The 23,625-nt window shown below is 35.9% G+C and overlaps 1 protein-coding gene and 1 long non-coding RNA gene across 2 annotated transcripts in view; both read right to left on the bottom strand.

Moving 5' to 3' along the window:
• Positions 1-335: 335 nt before the first annotated feature.
• The window catches only part of LOC126974866 (serine/threonine-protein kinase NLK), a 176,497-nt gene continuing 153,207 nt past the window's right edge, over positions 336-23,625 (bottom strand). Inside the window, 7 exon segments of the mRNA XM_050822561.1 lie at positions 336-6,832; positions 6,835-6,863; positions 8,922-9,015; positions 10,523-10,742; positions 13,581-13,751; positions 15,719-15,845; positions 19,167-19,335. Coding sequence (XP_050678518.1) covers positions 6,798-6,832; positions 6,835-6,863; positions 8,922-9,015; positions 10,523-10,742; positions 13,581-13,751; positions 15,719-15,845; positions 19,167-19,335 — 845 coding nt within the window. The 3' untranslated portion in view covers positions 336-6,797.
• Positions 9,135-9,488, bottom strand: LOC126974880 (uncharacterized). Its single transcript, XR_007731587.1, has 3 exons — positions 9,380-9,488; positions 9,287-9,348; positions 9,135-9,224 (listed from the first exon to the last, which is right to left on the bottom strand). It is a non-coding gene; the product is annotated as an uncharacterized LOC126974880 (long non-coding RNA).

Here is a 23,625-nt window from a genome sequence, read left to right as displayed (position 1 = left end):
TAATAAAAATAAGGGACGAGACGAGCAGGAGGTTCAGCTGATGGTAATGGATACACCCTGCCCATTACAATGCAGTGCCGCTCAGGATTATTGAAAAACCGAACAGTTCTGAGCGGCACTACAACTGTGCTCGTCACCTTGAGACATAAGTTGTCAAGTCTCATTTGCCCAGTAATTTCACCAGCTACGGCGCCCTTCATACCGAAACACAGTAATGCTTACACATTACTGCTTCACGGTAGAAATAGGCACTGTTGTGGTACCCATAATCTAGCCGGCATCCGGTGCAAAGGAGCCTCCCACTGTTAAAAGGTTGATAAATAAAAGAATTATAATACAATGATGCAAGTTTTATTGTTGACCCGTCCGCGACACTCGGCGGACGCTACAATAACTACACAGATATCTAGAAATTCTCACTTATAATCAATACAATAGTCGAACACACAACTAACGATTCATTCATTAGAATTAGTTACAAGACATTTTACAATTTACGTATTACACGTGACAATATGGTGTGGAAGTATTTGTGACGTGACCTTCATATGACCTGCACATATTACCTAATAATTAATTTGGGGGTTCGCATATTAACTGTAATGTCTTAACCCTAGATCTTTTATACGTCTAGATAGACTGTGACAGCTTTGGAAACTAAAGTGACGTACAAATCGCGAGCCATAAGACGTAGCTTATCACGCACACTAAAGTTATAAACCTGGCCTGTTTTCATCGGTTGTCTAGCAGTAAGAGGCTCTATCTAGACAAATAAACTATCCAAGGTCTTAACAACTCTTTTTTTATATACCGTTTGCATTAAACAGAGGGTGTTTTGAATGATTACTTAGTTCCATTTCTATACATAGAGAATTCTATACATGATGTCAGTTATTCATGATTGGCTATCAATAAAATATTGACAAATTATTTAACTTCAACAAAGAACGTTTGATTCATACTATGAAGACTTTATTACTACGTAACAATGGCAGTGTTGCTGTATAAGGCTGAGATGAGACCGTACTAAGACTTTGCTCAGACTTATCAAGCGAGATGAGTCTAAGTCCACATTAATTATAAACATCGCTTAGTTCTCACTTAACTCGACCAAATCGACGACTTAGGCTTATCCCTTACGTAAACACAACTGCTGTCCGACTTTTTAAAATATCCGTATAATACAAGAATCGGTTGGATTACATGGAATAATGGATATCGCGGGTTCAGATTTAAAAAAATGTTAATGTGCAATTAATTACCTGAAATACTGACAATAAAATCAGTTATATACGATATTTGGATTAATGGCAATATATGTAGTTATATTTTAAATAAATAATCTTTTCTAGTATCAAATGTTTAGGAATTATCGAGAATGTACTGTATGTAATCAAAAGTGCTTATCTTTATATAATTATATAATTCTTCTGTACGTGTGTTGACAGTGAACTCCTCATAAGCAGCTAAATAAATTTGAATGAAATTTTCTGTGTGTGTTCAAGTGGATTCGAGGATGGTTTAGATATGCAATTGAACTACCTCCTATATGGCTGGACCGATTTTGATGATTATTTTAAAGTGTTCCAGTGACTTTGAGTTTGGTTTAGATTCTCAATACAGTCGACTTATAATTCTCCTACACATGTTAGTGAACTCCTTCTAACGTCTGGACCGATTTTTCAAATTTAACATGTGTATACAGAACAACGTCTGTCCGGTCCGTTAGTTATAATATGTATTTTTCATTAGCTTAGCATAATATGCTGTCAATTAATGACCATAAATACCAAATGAAAAATTGTGCTAATCTTGAACTCAGCTAAGTTTTACGTGAGTAAAGTCTGAGCAGATTCTAGGTATGCTCTATAGATTGCCTGAGATGCCTAAGACTATATAACAAATACATTGAGATCGTGTTGAATTCGTTCAAAGTAGAAGGGGAAATTTAAACGTTGGTATTTTAATCAATAAATGAGGTTTGTTTGAAATTTAGCAGAGGCCTTGCTGGTTAAACAACATCGCTATAATGCAAAAGAGAAACATGTACCTTTGATAATTTATATGTCCAGATAGAGCCTCTTTCTGTTAGGCAACGCATTACAAAAGGGCAAGGTTTATTACTTTAGTGTGCATGACAGCTACTTATTAAACTCGCGATACGTCAGTCAAATTGTATTAAAGTTCGTGCGTTTGCTGCAAATAGAGATTAACAGTCCATCGCTGTGTTTAAACCTACGAGTATGTAGACATATAAATTATCGAAGCATTAAATTAAATAATTGCTCTATATCATTTTTGTCTATACAGTGGACAGCGAACGTGAAAGTGATGAGTAGTAGTAATAAAATCACAAGTTATACTTGCGTTAAAATAACTTGAAGAAATATTGGAAATTCAGTCTGAATGTTAGGAATTCTTTTTAATATTTTCACAATTTCGAATATGCATTCATCACTTGTTAGCTAGGCTGGTTTAAAAAAAACTATATTCAGTTTCTTTTACATTGTCTTACTAATACTTGTCCCTCTGTCTGTAAACATCGTGAATTGAATAAAGTGAGATATCGCTATTATCCGTGTCGGTCGGTACACGAGGCTATAAAATTATGACAATTGTTTTGGCAGTACGCTATTGTATAGCCGCTACGTTATGGTTCTCACACACAGCCGGGATCTACGGTTGCGATGTTAGCTGAATCGAAGTTACGCTTGTTAGATTGCGGTCACTAATACGTTGCTCCTTACCGCAAAAATACACATTATTTGATTCACTGAGCATGTTTACCCACTCTACTTTAAAATAAATCTAGTGTTTTTTAATTACTAGAAATTATCATCCAGTTTCGTAATCGAATGGAGTCTTGAATGAAAATTGAAAACAAAACATACCTACAAGCTATAATTGATCTTCACGAGAAATAGCAGTTTATGGATGAAGCACATATTGTTGGTACGGATTTTATTACCATTTTTGTTTTTATTTATCACCTTTACCGCAACCGTCTACGTCTGTGAAAACCTTAATACATCAAATCAGGTTCTAGTACTCCACGTACAAATGAACTATCGCCACTTATTATCAGGTCACTGTTTTTTATATCACATCCTTTATCGAATTGTCGGTGAAAGTTGTGAGCTTGTCAAAATAAAAAGATGTGAGACAAAAAGATTAGCCAGTTAAAAGTTTCTTATAAAGAGTTTACCCACAATAAACTTTCGCTAAAAATAATTTAAGCTTATCAAAAGTTCTTGAGAGAAAATATGCTTGAGCAATATTTGACATGTTATTAATAATAATAATGACTTACTATTTTTCCCTGAAGACTAAAATAAACTTGGATTAATTATCATCTTGAGAGGTTAGTATTTTCATAAACAATTCAGTGTGTCACTCCGCGCGTATAAATATATACAGGCGCGTGGAACCCTCGAGGTAGACAAGTTAGTCGGTTGTCAATAACTCACACCGACGCGCGTTTCGGTGCGTTTCCTTTATTTAAGTCATCGGTACTTATTTTCATTTGTTTGCTAATTTGATTGGAGTAAAACTCTTCTCAAAACAAGCAAAAAAATTGAGTAACAAAACCTAGGTATGTATATTTAATAATTAGGCTAAGTATTAAATTCTTTCTTTCGTTTTGTCAGATTGTTTTTTGATCTTACAGTACACAGCTAAGTAGCGTCTTTTGAGCGCGCGTCACCCCTGAGTAAGTACCGAACACAACTGGATGTTAGTGTGCGTAAACGAAATTATCAATGTATTGTGAGTCCACGATAGCTACGAACTGAGTTCTATTTAAAATGATTTGTATTTGCTTTAGACAAAGTAGCTATTGCTTTAAAAAGTGTTGAATAAAAAACTACTGCACTACTCGTATTTATTCTGTGACCTTGTACTTTTCGTAGAACCTGCTTTGACGGCGACTGTTGCATCTAACATGACAGCGATACAAATATATTTACAGTAATCCTGTCCGAATCTAAATCACAAAATACTAGAAATCAAACTAACCACTAAATTACACGGATAAGATCGTCACCGAGAAACTCTCAACTTAAAATAGACACTAGTTGTCCCGAGAGGAATCTCCACTCGTTATACATACAGCCATACGAACGCTATATTTAATAGTAACTTAAAACAACGCTCACATATTTACAGTGCGTAACAGTTCTACCGTAAAAACATGTAGTTTTTTCGTGTTTTGTATTTTTTTTTTGTGTTTTATTTAAAATAAACTTAAGTAAAAGAGAGGACTAAGACGAGAGGCAGTTCCCGAATTAAAAGTAAACCATTCATAAACGTCTAATATTTACACAAGAACAAAACCAACTGACTTTTGTGATTCGAGTTCGCTTACATCGCTAAAAGGACAAATGACTGACCAAACCGAAAAGAAATCACCATGCTTAAAACAACTTAAAATACAATTAACTAAGTGCGCGCTTAAATTGGAAAGAAAATAATCGTGTACTTAAAACTTAAAACATACGAGATCTCTGAAAGTCTGGAAACGAAATACGTACAGTTAACACAAAGCGTTATTATCACTGTACAACGTCCGATATATTTACAGCGTTTTATTTATCAGCTAATTCTATCGCAGTTTCGAGACTGATTCAAACTATCGTATTATCGTATGCACGACGCGTCCAACATTGTTACAAACAGCCAATAACATTGAATATAATAATTCTAGGTGAGGTTGTGTATGAACATTTAAAAATCACAGTGACAATTATTTCATTTAAGGCATGATGAGATATGGGACGACCAACTTGAACGCAGTGTGCGTACGTGCACGCATCAGGCACGCAGGACAAAAACATCTTTATTATTTACATCACAAAGTTAAAAAATCAAACAAAAAATATAATAAGTTCAAAAGTATATAAAACAGTTGGCCGTTTATCCGTTTGTACCATAAAGGCTGTGTTAATGTACAGTCACGCAAAAAATCAGTTTGAATAAACAGTGTCTTGATTTTATCGCGTGACTGTACAGAAATATCGCCGTTCGCATAAGTGGGTGTCCCAAATAATGTTACAGTATACCAAACTTCACTTTAATCTATATTATATACTACACAATTTATATACAGATTTTATTCTCTATTTGTAATACAGTTTTGAACTAGTTTAAGGCTACTTATTTCGTCAATCACACGTCACTATACTATAATGCTCTCATTGTAAAACCGCTTACCTGTTAGTTTACAAAATCACATAGAATAGTAAACAAAATGCAAGTGCTCTAATCAATAAACAAATGTCTCAAGGCATTCGATTTTTCAATGCGATACGAATGCTCATGTCGTCATTTAAACACAATAGGACATCGATTTCGACAAGTGCAATACACAATTGAACTTGACCGAACACATACAAAAACCACGCACACAAAATCCTTAAGTCTAAATAATAAATGCTCGAAGTCGTATTAATCATATATACCGCTACGTACCTACAGCACTAGAAGGTTACAAATTACTAAATAATAAAAATAATAATAATATTATTATTATCTAAACTAAATATGTCAGTCAAAGTTACATACAAATGTGTTCAGGAAAGCATGAGCCATGTACAGCCGCTGGGAGATTCATTGGCACAAATCTCGAACTAACGCAACTCGGTACGAGATAGACAACAAAACGGATTCATCATAAAATCAATATTTACCACCTTATAACATATATTGCAACATTTATTGCTCGCAACGTATTTATTCCACAATCAGGCGCACACTATAACCTTTTCACATTTCCTCTAATTACTCATTATCCTACCGATTTCTACCAACATCACGAGAAATACATTCGACTAATTTGCTAAAAAGCCTCGCATTGCCACACTCGTTGTAACTCGTCACATATTGTTGTGAATTAAAAGAAAAAAATATTCATATTCATGTGACTTATAAAATTTGATACGTATGTATCGCGTTGGATTCGAAATGCCACTTTGAAAATCACTTTTTTCTTTTAATCCACAACAATTAATATCTAACATATTATCTGTCCCTATCCAGTACACAACATACTAAACTATACACCAAACCCTATAATAGTTTCAAAAATATTAAACACCAAAAATCTCGCGTCGAGCGAACTAGCGACACAAGTCGTTCTTACATGCGACTGCGACTAACGCAATAAGAAAAGCTATACTCTGTCTTTTTATATATCACTGATGATTTTAGTACATTCTATTTATAATATGATTTTAAAATGCAATAATTATAAGGCAATAAGGTTTCTATTGTACGTCATCATCGTTTTATTCTGTAAATGTGTTAAACGATGTACATATTGAATACAAACTATGTTACTCTTTACAATCGCATACATAAAATCTATCTAAGTAAATATAATATCAAATCGCTAAACTATGTATCAATTGGTGTTAATACTTGTACAATTATGTTGCATTTATTGAGAAATATATATAATTATTGTAATTATTAAGTGAAAATTTGAATAAAATACTAACGTTACACACATACGAAACTTACAACATCAAATTTTCTATAAGAATAATTACTTGTATTTGACACATTAAAAGTGTCCTAAGAGCTATATCATATATCTTTGAAAATATATTTATAAAGCATTATTAGCAATTAAATTTGAATAATTATGATAATTTAAAATATAATATAGTCAGACATTGATCAATGACTTAAATTTAAAATCTTTCCTTAAAGCTTAACGCGTTAGAACAGAATTTTAAAAAACAAAGGAAAGTTTTCATCGTGCGTCGGTGTAGAGAGCGCGTCGCTTGTCGAAGCCACGCTTACACTCGCGTCATTCCCATTGGTGCGGCGACGGCGGCAGCTCAGATGGATGTGCGACTGTTGAGCTGCAAGTCGCGAGTCGCACGGATTAGTCGCAAGTCTATCGCGCATAACCCACACCCAGGCCAGGAGACGTATATTGGCGTCATTTTTAATTCGAAAAAAAGCACAATATATTACACCAAGAAACGTCTCAAAGTATGGACCATGCATCACTTGGATCAACAAAGTTTACAGATTTGAGTACTTTTCATAACAATTTGCGAAACGATCTACTACTGACAAACTACTTATAAAATGTTCATATCACCACAACCGAGTGCATGGCACCGTGCTCAATGTCTACACATGCATCTAAATACTGTTGAACAAAACAAACATCGCCTGGTTGTTTTCGAAATGTCGTCGCACTTACAGGACGCTGACTTGAGATTAGTTATTATATATACCTACTGGTACATTTTAACGTACTTGCTGTCATTAACAGAAACATCAATATTTATCTGAAAACTATGCAGTACCCCTTCCAGGACTATTGTGAACGAATTTTACATAGTGAAAGCTAAAACTGTATGAAAGACATTAGACAGCGTCGTTTCTTTATAATAACAAATTCGATACAATTCATTTACTAAAAACACTGAATCATTTTAATTTTAACATCCAGTTGGATCTTGAAATTTATATAAAATTAATATTTCGAAAACAACAACTAAACAAACGACAAAAAATTCCACATAATAAGTTTAAACTTAAAAGTTTCTCCCCAAATTTTCTTTGACGATCTATTTATTCAGAAATATTGTTTGTATTGAAAATATAGACCGCCGAAGCGTGCGTCCAATAAAAATGTACTTGAATACATGCATACATATGAAACGGAACAAATTAACCAACGATCAACCCTTTTGAAATTACGATTGACGTCTTTTCGTGAAGGCAACACTGGAAAGAACAATTAAAAAAGGAATGAAATAATGTTTTTTTTTGTATTCGAAATAAGAGTCTGTTCACATGATTCTAGATATGGCGGATGAGTGTTGCCTGAACGAAGACGTTCGCGTATTAACGGACAACACAAAAGAACGTGCGGTGACGCTTACTTAAGTTCGGGCGCACTACGCGGCGCACAGAAATATCACAGGCGAGAGCAGAAGTATTTTTGCCGCTGTCTTGAAAGGGGAACAAACTTTTGTTTTCGAACTCGCTCTAGGGCTGTCGCAACACAGAAAAAAGTACGTTATTAGTGTCTCGGTAGTGAAGAACACCACCATTTCAAGAGGGTTGATATGATTCGCTCATCGGGATATAATTATTTAAAAAAAAAACCATGCAACATCGGGTAAAAAGTCCGACGGCAGGTGTAAAGGCGGCTTTCTATTATACAATAAATTTAGCTAGGGATCGGGACGGGTTGGTAGAAGTCCGCGGCTAGTGCGACCACCGGAAGATATTTCCTCTACAACTATAACACGTTTACACGGAACACGTGCATACGCACGGTGCCAGACTTAGTTGTGATGATTGAGTTACATTTCTCTTTATAATGAAACGTGTAGACAACACTGATGACGGCGGCAACATAATATTATCTACTGCAAAGGCGACTGATGCACGGCAATGTAAATGAGTGCAGAGATACGCGACTAAGTGCTACATACGAAGATATAGATGAGACATGTGTGTGTTGTCGACACGTTCGGGACGAGAGGCCATTGGGTGAGGGTGGTCGCTTATATAGAACGCTCGGTGCCTATCGACTAGAACATTCTGCCAATATTACATTCATCAGCTTCAACAAAACTATGTTAAATTTACGCAGTAATTACATTTAAATAGAATACTTCGCAGGCATCCTGGAAGTTTAGAACGATTAGAGTTTAAATAAATATATTTTTTTATCAATGTAAAGGTTTGGTTAGGCATTGGTCGCGTTTTTATCCCAAAAAAGTATTTTATTTAAATATATAAAAACTGATTCAAAATTGTGTCTTCGTAATAATAATAGAAGGCGCATGTGTCGAGTAGAGTAGGCACCGATCGGTTAGGTATCGCAAAGAAATCACCTAGTGTCGGTTGGTTGGTGGTTTGCGGTGGGTTGCAGTTGGTTGCGGCCGCCTTACCTTGCGAAGCTCTTGAACGCGGCAGACTGGGGATTGATGCAGAGAGGCACCCGCGACGTCTGAAGCTGCTCCGCTATGAACTTGTGAATCTCCTCTGCGAAAATGCACATTTCGAATTGGGAACATGAGACAACTTTGAACGAGAACGCTGTTTTAACAAAACTGTTACTTATTTTATAAAACAGCTCCGTTATACGTTATAACAGACAGCTGCAGCAGTTGTTTCCGAAATGTTGTGATTTTAACCAATCACGATATGTTGTGATCGTTACCTGACCAATCAGGATATGTTGTGATCGTTACCTGACTAATTAGGATATTTTATGATCGTTACCTGACCAATTAGGATATGTTGTGATCGTTACCTGACCAATCAGGATATGTTGTGATCGTTACCTGACCAATCAGGATATTTTGTGATCGTTACCTGACCAATTAGGATATGTTGTGATCGTTACCTGACCAATCAGGATATGTTGTGATCGTTACCTGACCAATTAGGATATGTTGTGATCGTAACCCGACCAATGCGAATTCAGTACGCCACACGACCGCACACCTCAGCTGATTGGCTGAATTGTTTTGCGAATTACAGGTAGGAGTCTGTTGTGTTATAAAAGTCGATGACGAAAATAATCTGATGTAAAAACAGTTACAATTACACGACTTTTAATCTTTTAAAGTGTTTTATTTAAATGTGTAACACCCGCGTTAATCAAAGAAAATACTCGTCTGCCTATGTCAGTTACTCCCATAGAAAAATATGAAAACTTCATAGCTCCACAATAAAAATTATGTATTTTCAACAAATATTTCTTACTATCGCAAACTTCATGCGTAATTACAATAAATCTAACTTTAATTGCATCATATTCAAAAATTTACACTAAAGGCTTGTCTTTACTTATAAACGGAGAGCCGTTTTTCCTCCGGCTATACTGCGAAAACTACTGAACCAATCAGAATAATACTTGTTCCATAATATGCAGCGTGTTTCAAAGAAGGTTTTACTATATGATATGTTGGTGAAATCTTCTCCGGGATCTATATTTTTTGACTGAGAAATACCTATATATTCGCAATACAAATAATTAAGTCAATGACATTTCATTATATGTATATCACAATTCATACAATGAGCAGGCGTGGGGTATTTCATTTATTTGGCAAAACAACAATTGTCGGGTCAGCACGTGTGATTACCAAAATTAGAACTAAATAATTTTTACTCGAATTTCAAATGGCTGTCAAAATATTGAATTCACAGTAGCAATATTTTCATATAAAAATATACATGCCTTTTGCTCGTACGCAAACTAGAGTTCAGGGCTTTTCCCAATACCAATAGTACCCAACGTGCGCTTTAGTTTTCATGTTGTTTTCCCTTGTTATTTAATTAAATTGTTATTTTTAATATATCTTCAAATTTTGCCATAGTAATGCCAATGATAAATGCCAAGTTTATTGTTAATTACAGCTCTATTTGATTCCACGTTACAGTCCTCAAATAGTGTGGCGGTTCAATGACAATCACAATGTAGTCATATTTAAACTTAACGACTAATTGTGGTGCGGTGCCTCATGTGTTGTATCGCACGTACCTTTGACCTGATGTACGGAGGTGAGTTTCCTCTCCCAACCGTCGTGGAAGGACTGCGGCGCGACTGGCTCCAGGTCGGGCGAGTAGTGACGGGCCGAGGCCGGCGCGCTGTAGCAACACTTGCACATACACGAGTGGTACCGCAGCCGCCCTTCCTCCAGGTACGGGTGAGCCAGCGCGTCCACCACCGTGATACGCTTCGCCGGGTCAAACACCAGCATCTGAAATTGTAAAGGAGGTTGATCATACACGGACCACGGACGCGTCAGACAATATAATTTAAGTTACATTTTTATTTTAAAAGTACTTTATAGTATTGAAATAATAAAATCGACTCATAATCGATTTATGGCCGTTTTCAATATCCTATCTACCCTGAGTTTAACTTACGGATACATTGCTGTCACCGTTGATAATAACAGGATCTTATCTATCCATAGTTATGTCCAATATAACTGTTAGAGTCCAATGCTATCTGTGATCGATTTCTCTACGTCTAGTAAGTTAAACTAAGATAGGTTATTGAAAACGGTCGTAAGAGTGGCATATTCATAGTACATTTTATTTTATTTTTTTTAATTATCGTTAACCAATTAAAATCAAATGGAAAAAACTCGTCAACCGGTGGCTATGTGGTTTCAATCAGTGTCATTTTTACTTACTAAGTACCTAATCATAATTCGCAACAGCAAAGGATATTTGAATTTTATTTCAATCCCATGCCGTTGTTTTGTGGTTTTTTTTACGTCGAGTTGAGATACTAATTATATTTCCTCCGTACATGCTAAAACTATTGCAGTGAGAGTTATTAAGATTAATAACGGTAGTTACCTATTTAAAGGTATACGTGGCTTTTAAACCATTCTTTAAATCATGATTGGTTAATGGTTCAGAATAAAACTGTAGGTAGGTAGTAAAGTTCATGCAAACGACAAAACCAAACCAAACATTCTTTTATGATTGTCTATATCTAAATTTGGGTCTCTTTTCCAACCAGACAAATATTTTTTATCAATCTTTATTATATGGTAACCATTGACATACCATCACAAAATTTGTCGGACATGTGTGTTATTGTTGTGAGTTTCGATGATGGCAAACATCAATGATGATATGGTTGTATAAACGCGCAGTCTGTTTCCTGTTAACCATGGCCTAAATACCCAGATTATATTGCAATTGAAGAACAAGCCATGGGGATTGTTGACAATACCACCACTAGTATTAATAGTCTAACTGCCTTATTCATAAAAATGGCTTTTCGAAGGTATAAAGCTTTATTAGTTAAAACGTGTTTTAAGCCTATCGAACGTTGGATAAAATTCCTTATTCATATTCGTGAGATAAATCTCCAATAACTAATACGTCTCTATAGTACTCAATGTTGCCATTTCGTACAAAAAAACATGATTTTAACTAATTTAATGAGGAACTGTCAATGGAAACAGATATCTATTCAATGTCAATGGTTTGTCAGTTGTCAAAAGTCGATGTCAAATAATAATAAGAAATAATATCAAACTTCAAAAATCAAAGTTTTGAAGTCCGTCGGTTGTCAATCTATGACGGATATACAACAACTTTGAGCGGTAAGCTATTTATCATAATATTCAACGAATAGCTGATCGATGTCGGCCATGTTTTTATTTGTGTTCGAGTGCTTAAAATAGGTTTATAGAAGGGTCCTAGCTACTATAAGTCACGTGAACTTTATCGAAGAGATAATGTGAGCTTTATCGAAGAGATAATGAGCGTTTTAGCTCTAATATGCCATTATGAATACCATTTTTTAACAAGCGTATATTAGCGATGTTTTAAATCTCCGCTAAGTCATTATGAATAAGACAGTAAGTCATCAACTCTACATTTACTATTTAATAAAACTTTTTGAAACTATAAATATTTTTAAAACAAAACCTCCTCCAATTGATTCTACCCGGTTCTGTCTCTGACAAGCTTGGGATTCCTCTGGTGTCGTTAGAGAGTATGGGAAGTGGTGATCACCTACCATCAGTTGACCCATACGCTCGTTTGTTATAGAAAATATTCTATAATGTAATCGACTCAACTTACTTACTATCAATATAAATATGTCCATGAAATGGTAATACAAGACAAAAAGCCAATTCTTATGTACCTGCAACTAAATTTGCCAAAAAATCATTTATTAACAGAAGTTGTGCCCATTTCCAGTACAATAAACTTTTTATAAATTGAGACATATTTCATCTCTCTCTTAACGAGGTTTAATCAATATAATGCTAGCCGTGATTGATTTTATTCTTTACTAGCTTACCCGACAGACGTTGTTCTGTATATTATAATAAATAAAATAATGGTTTTATATGAATTTGTCAATAATATATCATAACATCAAAAATTACTTCGTAAACTATGCACCCTGCTGTCGTAATGAAATTGTTTCACAGCAGAACTGTCAAACTGTGCGTCAATAAATTCTCTCATAGAAATTATGTATGGACACATCAAAGGAAAAAAAGATTTGTTGTTTTTATTTAATTTAGCAGCATTTTCCTTTTTTTTTTCACCTTTTAAACCTTCCCTGGACTTCCACAAAAAATTCAAGACCTAAATTTGACAAATCGGTCCAGCCGTTCTCGAGTTTTAGCGAGACTAACGAACAGCAATTCATTTTTATATATATAGATAATAATTAACTAGATTAATTTGCTGTTTATATTGTTAGTAATTTATTGTTTGATTATGGTCTCTCTCAATCAATTTATTTGTAAGATCTTAATTAATATTATTAATTCAATTATGTTTTGCATATTCTCTTCCAACTTTGTATATATATAATTAGCCGTTCCCGCCCGAATTTTAAAAGTAAGGAACGTTGGAATTCGAAGAATAGGTAGTCATAAACCATCCAGGATAAATTTCGCATCGAATGGTGGTAGTTTCATGTCGATACGATCAGTGGCTTAGGCTTGCTTGAGCCTCAAACAAAGACCATTTTCATTATATATAGATAGATATATATATTTGTAACATTGCGACTGTTATTGGTTAAGTTGTATTAATATATCAGTATTCACCTGCGCCAGTAGATGCACGGCCTCGTGGGTGGCCTGCACGGACAGTGTGTAGAGCGCGGCGAGGGCGGGCGGACGCGGCGCACGACGTAACATGTGAGCTCGCGCGCCGGCGCACGCGTGACGCATGTCCTCCAGAGACGGAGTACCCAGCAGCTCTGTGATCAGCTCCAGCTGAAACACACGCCATGCACGTTACAACTATGAACCATGCATTGCGTGCTATAGTGAGGTGGGATAAGAAGTATCACCACTAATATGTTCCGGCGAGCAGATTGTTAAACGCAGCAACACTTGGAATTCCCCCGAAACCCCGAACCAAAGCCCTCTTCGTCACTTCCTCTTCATTCTTAACGCAAAATGAAGGTGTATTCTAGGGACTGCATTACTAAAGAGGAGGACGACAACAATGATCATAACAAAAAAGAAATTCGTTGTAACCCAAGCAAGTAGCGACGATTCAACAATACCCAAAGACTCTCCCAATGTCTTAGGAGAAGAAGTACCAGAGTATAAGGCTCAGCCCTTATACATGGGGTGAGAAGAAAACTCGACCATTACAACTATGAACTGAACTTAAGCCAAATTGTTAAGCAATCTTACGAGTTCAATATAAGTTTTCATTTTCATATGTAACTTGTAAGTTTTTCTTTACTTTTTATGTATTATTTCTCGTTTTTGTCTTTAAACTACAAAAATAGTTATAAACTATTGAACTAATATTGGAATTCCTTTTAATTGGCGTATCTTAGGGCGTTGTAAGCTGCCCTGATGTCGTCCTGCTTTCGCTAAAAGTTTGGTCCCCCCTTAAATACCCAAATATAGGAACAGGTACAGGTAGGTACGAATGGTTGAATTTAACATACGCTTCACGATTAAGACGGGAATGGTATTAACGCTACCTCAGCGCAGACTTTATAGAATAACTGGCTGACCCAGCAAACCTTGTATTGCCATATAAAGTAATAAATAAAATAAATTCGATAATTAAAATTCAATAATAAAAAATAGATGACGACCGATTCGCAGACCTACCAAATGATATATTAAAATTTATTATCTATACTAATATTATAAAGCTGCAGTGTTTGTTTGTTTGTTTGTTTGAACGCGCTAATCTCTGGTACTACTGGTCCGATTTGAATGATTCTTTCAGTGTTGGGTAGTCCATTTATCGAGGAAGGCTATAGGCTATGTTTTTTTTTTTTCAAAATTAGGGATCCGTAATAAAATTGCTATTTTGTAACACAAGGTGTAAAATCGAAAACCTATTTTTGCGTGCGCTGCAAAAACTATTGACAATAGAACAAAATGTTGTACAGGCTATAATATAGGCAAAATTTTATTACTTATAAAACTATCGCGTGAATTATACTTTATATGGCAAAACATCGTTTGCCGGGTCAGCTAGTAAATAGATACATATAAATGTACATAAAATTTATCATATTTCAATAATCATTAAATTCGATTGACATATTGCAACTCTAGTGCGTATCTGTGGATGTAATAGAATATATAAAAATATATAATTACAATTGGGATAGAAAAATAGGTGTGGATCGTAGAGGGTTGAAATTTTTGGGTTGTATTTTTTAATGTGTATCATAAAAAAAATATCTTAAAATTAAAAAAAAGAAGTTGGGGTGGACTACCCTTAACAATTAGGGGGATGAATGTTGTTTGATGCTCAGACCTATCCCATATGCACAAAAAATTTCATGAGAATCGGTCAAACCGTTTCGGATGAGGGCTTACCAGTGGGAGGCTCCTTTGCACCGGATGCCGGCTAGATTAAGGGTACCACAACGGCGCCTATTTCTGCCGTGAAGCAGTAATGTGTAAGCATTACTGTGTTTCGGTCTGAAGGGCGCCGTAGCTAGTGAAATTACTGGGCAAATGAGACTTAACATCTTAGTCTCAAGGTGACGAGCGCAATTGTGGTGCCGCTCAGAATTTTTGAGTTTTTCAAGAATCCTGAGCGGCACTGCATTGTAATGGGCAGGGCGTATCAATTACCATCAGCTGAACGTCCTGCTCGTCTCGTCCCTTATTATCATAAGAAAAAAAAAAGTTTAACAACAAACACCGCGACACGAGAATTTTATATATTAGATAATAAAGAATTGTATTGATCATACTTGCTGCACGGGACTTTGAGCCTGGAATAGAATGCGTCTGCCAAGAAGCTCGCCGAAGATGCATCCGACTGACCAGACGTCCACCGCGGCCGTGTAGTGATTCGCTCCCATAAGAATCTCTGGTGCTCTGAAATGTATTACAGTAAAATTATTAACCTAAACATATAAAATCAATTGCTGTCCATTAGACACACTAACGGTATGAAATGTCTACACGTATTTATTTCAATATGTCTTCTATTATATGTTTAGCACACACACACACATACTCACGTCTTGTTCCCGTCGGGGTAGGCAGAGACAGTTTGTGGGAGCACTCCTTTGCACAGGATGCCGGGTGCCAGGTGAATGACACCGGTCTGATGGGCGCCGTATCCATTGAAATTACTGGGCAAATGAGACTTAACATCTTATGTGTCAAGGTGACGAGCGCAATTGCAGTGGCGGTGCTTTTATTTCTCAGAGTTTTTGAGTTTTTCAAGAATCCTTAGCGGTGCTGCATTGTTATGGATAGGGCGTATCAAATACCATCAGCTGAACTTCCTGCTCGTCTTGTCCCTTATTTTCATAAAAAAAGACAACAGAATACCACTTTCTTTCTATCTTTACAATCCTCACGCGCTTCCTCTACATTCATTACTCTTTTCATACATGCTCGCCGGATGCAGCTTCGGTTATTTCCTTTTTTCAAAACGTTCTCGATTTGGTCGACGAATGTTCTACGAGGTCTCCCGCGACCGACTTGCCCACACATCCTCTATGTGTTTAGAATTTTATTAAAACCTTTATTTGGTAAAGGTACATAACATAAATGACTTTTTTAATGATACCACAGATTGGGAATGGATCGACCTGGATGGATGGATGGATATATTTAATAATAGATACATTTTATTTTACGGCATTATATTGTGACGAAATTTTATTTAAGAAAAAGGAGCCCGCGTCCATGCGCCAGTTCATTTCAGGTCTGAGGCATACATTTTCGAATGGATGGCATTTTTGTCGTAAAATAAGTGATGCAATTACTTAAGAGGTAACAAATATTTAGTTAATTAATAACAAATCATACATCATCAGTCATAATAACGTCCTCAAGTTAGATTCGATACGAGTTTCAAGCTATCGCGCACGGCATAAAAGGCATTTATTTTCTCAAAATTGATTCCTTTAGAATTATTTTTGATGTCATTTATAATACACAAGATACTACTACTGCTTCGGTAACAAATGGCGCTCTGAGAGAGAAGAAGCAGCGCAAGTAACTCTCCCAGCATTCTTTTTTTGCTTTTTTTTTTAATAAAAATATACAATATTGTACTGTCATTGGTATTGCTATAAAATAATCATATAATATATTCAGCTGTGGAGTGGTAGGATTTACGACCGAGCCATTTTTTAATAAAACATTTAAATTTATTTATAGATAATGCCTGAACAGTGGCTGGGACTTTTTTATAAAATTGTATACATTTACCCCTCAAGCTATTATGTAAATTGTATTACGTAGTACGTTATTAAAATATATATTAGTAAAATATATAAAATTTATTACGGCTAGTAGGTACTTAAGACACGCTAATGTCACCTGGTAAGTGAAGGATACAAAAAAGTGACCTTATTATTGAACGTGTAACCATTGAAAGAATGAAATAGCATAAATATTTTCAAAGCCACAATTATTTAGTTAGTTGTGAATAGAATATGACCTCTGCGAGTGACCGCACTTTTGAAAGTGTGCCACGGTTCAAGAACGGCACCATCTTGCGGTCATGCGTACGAAATAGATTATCTTTACAATTTTGCTATTACATATTTCTAAATTCTGAAATAATTTGGTGAGAATTTATATTCGGATGCCCATGCGATAAATAGGCAAGTTGGTTAAACTTTCGTCTCGTCACCTGATGTTTAGTGATCATCACCGCCCACATTCTCTTGCAACACCAGAGAAATCACAGGAGCGTTGCCAACCTTTAAGGAAGGTGTACGCGCTGATTTTGAAGGTACTCATATCGTTTCGTCCCGTACACACCGCATAAGGAAGTTCATCCCCACAGCTTTGTTGTACGTGGAACAAAGTTCCTTGAAAACCGCACTGTGGAGGAATGCCACATATCCAGATAGTGGGGATGATATGTTAATTTGTGGCGTTAAACTTAAAATTACATAAAACAAAATATTGCTTGCGTTAAGAGTTCATTATAATCGATAGCTACTTGTAATACATTAATTTATTATTACAATTACTGGACACACAATATATACGGAACGAATAAAAGAGACAGGAAGACAACGAGAAACATGGGAGGATAATACGTATGGCTGGAACAGGTTGGGGTTGAACGGTGAGGGACAGACTTCCTACTGTGTGGCAAACTCTAAGGGATACCTTTACCAAAGGGCGAACTGACAATATACCGTACTAAATGTAAGTACATCAATTGTACAAGTAGATATCATTATTTGACTTATGTAAACTAATTTATAAAGAGGTAAATTTGTGTTGGTGTGGGGTGTCATCTCTGGATCTACTCAACCAATTTTATAAATTTTCCTACCAATGGAAAGCCACATTATTGTGTAAGACTTTTTCGTTGCAGTCGGATTTGCAAAGTTAGTTGGAGAAGAAGCGGTCCAACGAAAACGTTTCTAACGAACGCTGCATTAACAATATATAATATGATTGTTTTGTATACATGTAACAGCTTTGGAACATCAACTAATATGGTTAATACAGCTAGTATAGTTATAAGTAGGCAAAAGTTTTTGTTTCATTTTATACTTTACTTGCTGACCCGAAAGACGTTGTTCTGTACATAAATAGATAAAATCTTTTTTTTTTATGAATTTGTCAATAATATTTCATAACGTCAAGAATTGTTTCGTGAAATATGCTCCCTGTTGTTATAATGAATTTGTTCCACAGCACAACTGTCAGCGTACGTCAATAAATTCTCTCAATAAAAGTATGTCCATACAAAACAAATATTAAAAATAAAAATAATTATGGGTCCCAAATCGAATAAAAACCCATCCTATCTCTCAAGTTCGACAAACTGCGGTCCATGAAATAATCCCCATTCAAATACGTTAAGTTATTATTATTAGTTTAGGAGTAAAAGATAGGAAAGGGGAAGAGGCTCTAACATTTTGATAAAATTTACTAGGTACAAGGGCATTTTTACGTATAATCTAGTCTGATCATTGGTAAAACCGTTTCATCCTTTCTTTCATCATATGAAGCCTTCATTGAACCTTCACGTTAGCATCAAATATTGCTGCAAAACGCTAATTGACGGCGCCTGAAATAAACGATTTGTGAAAAACCTTAACATAAGAGCTTGGTCATCAAGGCACTACATTATTTAAGTATTTTATGTCTGCTCTTCTACCAAGACATATCCTGGTTGGTCCGAGCAACATTTAATGTGTAATTGACAGTCACCTGTAGTATTGCGTGACAACCTCCTGCGTCATGTTCTTCGTAGAGTCCGGCTCCTCGACCCTGGCCAACCCGAAGTCGCAGATCTTGAGCACACAGTTGCTGTTCACCAGAAGATTGCCCGGCTTGATGTCGCGATGGAGAATGCGCGCTGAATGTAAGTATTTCAAACCTAGAACAATATTACTAACTGTATAATAAGTCATTTATATTATATTTATATTTTAGTTTATTAAGCCATCGATATATACTGTAGAAAGTTACAGGAGTAGAGGGTGAATATGGATATAAAAAAACGCTGTCTCCCAAGCAGATACTCCCAAGGGAGTACCGCTTGCGTCTCTTTTTACCCAAGAGAGGTAGCTTCCAAAAAAAGCTTAGTAGCCGAGTAGCTTCTAAAGCCAACCTCAGGTGGTATTTTGTGGGTAGGTACCACCTCCCTTCCACCGTTTTCCCGGAGGGTAGCCATTTCTCCTTTGCCTGGGCACAAAAAAATGGCGTCAACACACTTCCGCTGCAACCGTTGACGAGTTAGCTTGCTTGTGAAATTTTGGTAATTGGTATCAAAACTTGTTGTAAAGAACCCCTTTTGATCTTATTTCCTAAAATACATTGTCTACCCATAGGCCATAAGTTTTGTTACTAATAAAAAAAATGCATATCAAATTAATCGGCGTTTTGAAGAAACAGAAATATATACAGGGCTAATAAAAGTAAGACAGTGTTTGATAAGTGTGCAAAGTTTCAAATTAATCTGGCATAAGCTCCGTAGTATTCTGAATATTAAAACAGTCGCACACATTGACAAATCAAAATTGGTCGCTGATTATCAGGCTGTCAGGTCGTCTATACCCTAGTTTATTCTTAGTCTACGTGTGTGCGCATAGGTACGGTATAAATTAATAGAAACAATTACTATTCACGTGATATCGTTGCTAGTTAAGTTCGCGGAAACCAAAACCGAACCGAACTGTCCGGAACTGCTTATTCGCCGGTGCAAATTGGAAACAAAAACAATTCAATTTCGATGCAAATCTGGTTTGTTCTGGTCTGCAGCGGCGAGGACGTTTCGGGTCAATATTAACGTCAGGGTCAGTGCAAAAGGACCGCAAGATGTTGCTAAACCACAACTGAACTGAGACAACTTACATTAATATACGTTTGTTTGGGGATTCAATCCAGATTAAACCAGTTTTTAACTAAATCTTGACCATCTATAGTGAAGCTTTTTATGTTTGTTTGATCGCGTTTATCTCTGTATCTATATGGTCGAATTTGAATCATTATTTCTGTCCAATTTAATATGTTTTATTGTATTTGTATTGAAAAAGCGGTCCCTTACTGTTCGGTATTCAGTTGCGCTGGAGTCAGTGTAGCAATAGATAGAACTGTCCGACCGTTGTTCAACTTGTGTGGAGCCATAACCTGAGAGTTGAACAGCACATACCAAAATTTGGGTCGATGCTTCACTCCGCCGGTTGACTAGGGTGGTAAGAGCGCTCCGTGAATTTTGGCGCAAATTAAATTTGTATTAATATAGTTTTATGTCTACCAAGTAACATTATATAAGTACATAAGAAACCGGTTAAGTCCGAGTCGTACACCATGGGCTCCATCGTTGGTACAAGATACAACACTTTCGTACGTTTTAATAATATATATACGTTGTTATTCTCATTAGCTGCCTTAGTATTAATCGTTTATAACACAAGCTGTGTAACTATTGCGGTTTCAGAGATGCATCCCAATGACAGACGAACGTCTGGACGGACAGGCAGTGTAGTCTTATTAGGAAAAAAAAGAAAAATAAAAGGCCGCTGAGTTTGTTGCGCCCTTTCTTCTCATGTCTGAGGCATTCTTATTGGAATGGGTGTAGTTTTTGATAAGTGATGTCACATCCTACTTTTAATAAAAATATTTGAATTTGAATAGAGCCTTGATCAGTGAGGAACCCCAAAAACTGTGCTTCAAACGAATTCCTCATTTATCTCGACAAACTTAATTTTTTAAAACAACAATAATTAATTAAGTGTCAGAATATGATGCTTCCAATTGTCCTTATCTTATTACACTAAAGATTTAAGTTAATTAAGTTTCATCGTAGTCTTCTTTACATTAACTGAATTAGTGATAATCATCTTACAGACAATGTAATAAATTAATGCGCATTTATGCGCCAACTATTGAGCCAAGAGTTGAACAACACATACCAAGATTTATGAACATACGTCACTCGAACGGTTGGTTGGAAGAGCGCTCTGACGGAACCCGAGAGGGCGCGGTTTCAAGACCCGCATCGCTCATTACAAATTTAATTTAAACGGATTGTATATCACTTATATTTAACTTAAACCTAACTTTAATTTTAGCATATTTTGATTATGAAAGACATGCATAATGAAAATATACTAAAGTTCTCCTAGAATATTATAGTTAATGTCACGCCCAGTACTACCTGTACTGGATCTCGATACTTCAAACGACTGACAATCCCGTAACACGTAGTCATATCGAAGGCAAGGCCAAATCGGCTCAGAAAAACTAGGGCTCATTGGTGGAGTAAGGCAATACTTCAAGTCGGTGAATTTTAGCGTTCTACAAAGTGCAAGCCTGGCCACGTACTACAGAGTATTGCTCTCATCTCTGGTCTGGTGAAACTTAGTATCAGCTCAAACCAGATGGTTTGACTTCAATCATCACCGGGCGAGTGCTCAGAGGAGCTGTTCAGATTGATTCCAGCGGCCGAGTTCCACCATCGGACTTCACGTCAAAATGCAAAATACCACCCGCATCACGTTAACCTCTGGCATTCCACAAGCGCGCTTTCTTCAAGAAATTTCTTGCCTCGCACAGCCTTTGTTTCCACAAATCACCGGCTGCTGCTTTCGAGAACCGTTTAGGGACCTTCAAGGTTAGATCATGCGCAACGCATCTCTTGACCCCTGTTGTTACTGATGTTCATTGCATCACCACTCCCCATCCCTTGAGCTTAGAGTTTGCCCCTCTTATATAAAAAAAACCATGCTGTTTTCAGGACGATGCGGTATGAATATCTTCAAAATTTGCGCGTACACACTCCTAAAAAGCCAGCGACGCTCTTGTGATACCTCTTGTATTAGAGAAGAAGGTGGGCGGCGGTGATCACTTAACATCAGGTGATACGTACGCTCGTTTGTCCTCATCTTCCATAATGAGTGCATACAATTAGGTACTATTATAACACATGCATACTCCTTTACTACTGTCCATTTATCGTATCTAATATTATTGTAAAAGTAGTGTATTGATTAGTACTTAATACGTTGTCATACCGTTCATCCAGCTGTGATCAAACTGTACTAAATAATTGCTTGCACTTCATAGTACATATAAAAACCAATATGTATAAGTAGGTATAATAAAAAAACTCCAGGTTTGGACTTCTATATGAAAATCGAACAATAATACCCATTATATTCGAAGAAACCTATATACACAAGTCGGTTGAAACCTATTAAAGCCATAAAATCAAACTGAAAAATCAGACTCTCTTTATTGTCAATCCAAGTAATAAGGAAAGCAACGAACTAATATAACAATTCAATACATTAGGTACATACAAACTGCCTTATTCATAATAAAACGCTTTTGGAAGGTATAAAGCTATATTACTTAAAACGTGTTTTAAGCCTATCGAACGTTCGATAAAATTCCTTATTCATATTCGTTAGATAAATCTCTCATACCTAATACGTCTCTATAGTACGCAATGTTGCCATTTCGTACATAAAAACATGATTTTAACTAATTTAATGAGGAACTGTTAAAGGAAACAGACATCTTTTCAATGTCAATGGTTTGTCAGTTATCAAAAGTCGATGTCATAATAATTTCAAACTTGAAAAATCAAAGTTTTGAAGTCTGTCGGTTGTCAATCTATGACGGATATCCAACAAGTTTGGGCGGGAAGCTATTTATCTCATTATTTAACGAACAGCTGATCGATGTCGGCCATGTTTTTTTGCGATCGAGTGCTTAAAATAGGTCTAAAGAAGGGTCCTAGCTACTATAAGTCAAGTCAGCTTTATCGAAGAGATAATGAGCGTTTTAGCTCTAATATGTGATTATGAATACCATTTTTTAACAAGCGTATATTAGTGATGTTTTAAATCTCCGCTAGGTCATTATGAATAAGACAGTAGATATTAGTCGCTCGTCGGTCGTAATTCGACCGAAATTCATAATAAATTAAGATATAACGTGAATGAATTCTTATTAGTTTATCAATAGACAAAAATGACCTAAATATTGCCGTATGCCGTTTAGGTAAATGATATACAGACTCTTGTTTGACATTGTTATTGAACGTAAACAATCACTAAAATATTTATTTTTTCAATTTGTAATACACTACTGCACTTATTCCCTATCTATTTTTTTTTTATGGAATAGGAGGACAAACGAGCGTACGGGTCACCTTTTT

The sequence above is a fragment of the Leptidea sinapis genome, chromosome 34 (genome assembly GCF_905404315.1).
Source record: "Leptidea sinapis chromosome 34, ilLepSina1.1, whole genome shotgun sequence".
NCBI lineage: Eukaryota > Metazoa > Arthropoda > Insecta > Lepidoptera > Pieridae > Leptidea > Leptidea sinapis.
Note: the sequence above shows the minus strand (reverse complement) of the source record. Positions and strands in the feature narration are given on the sequence as shown.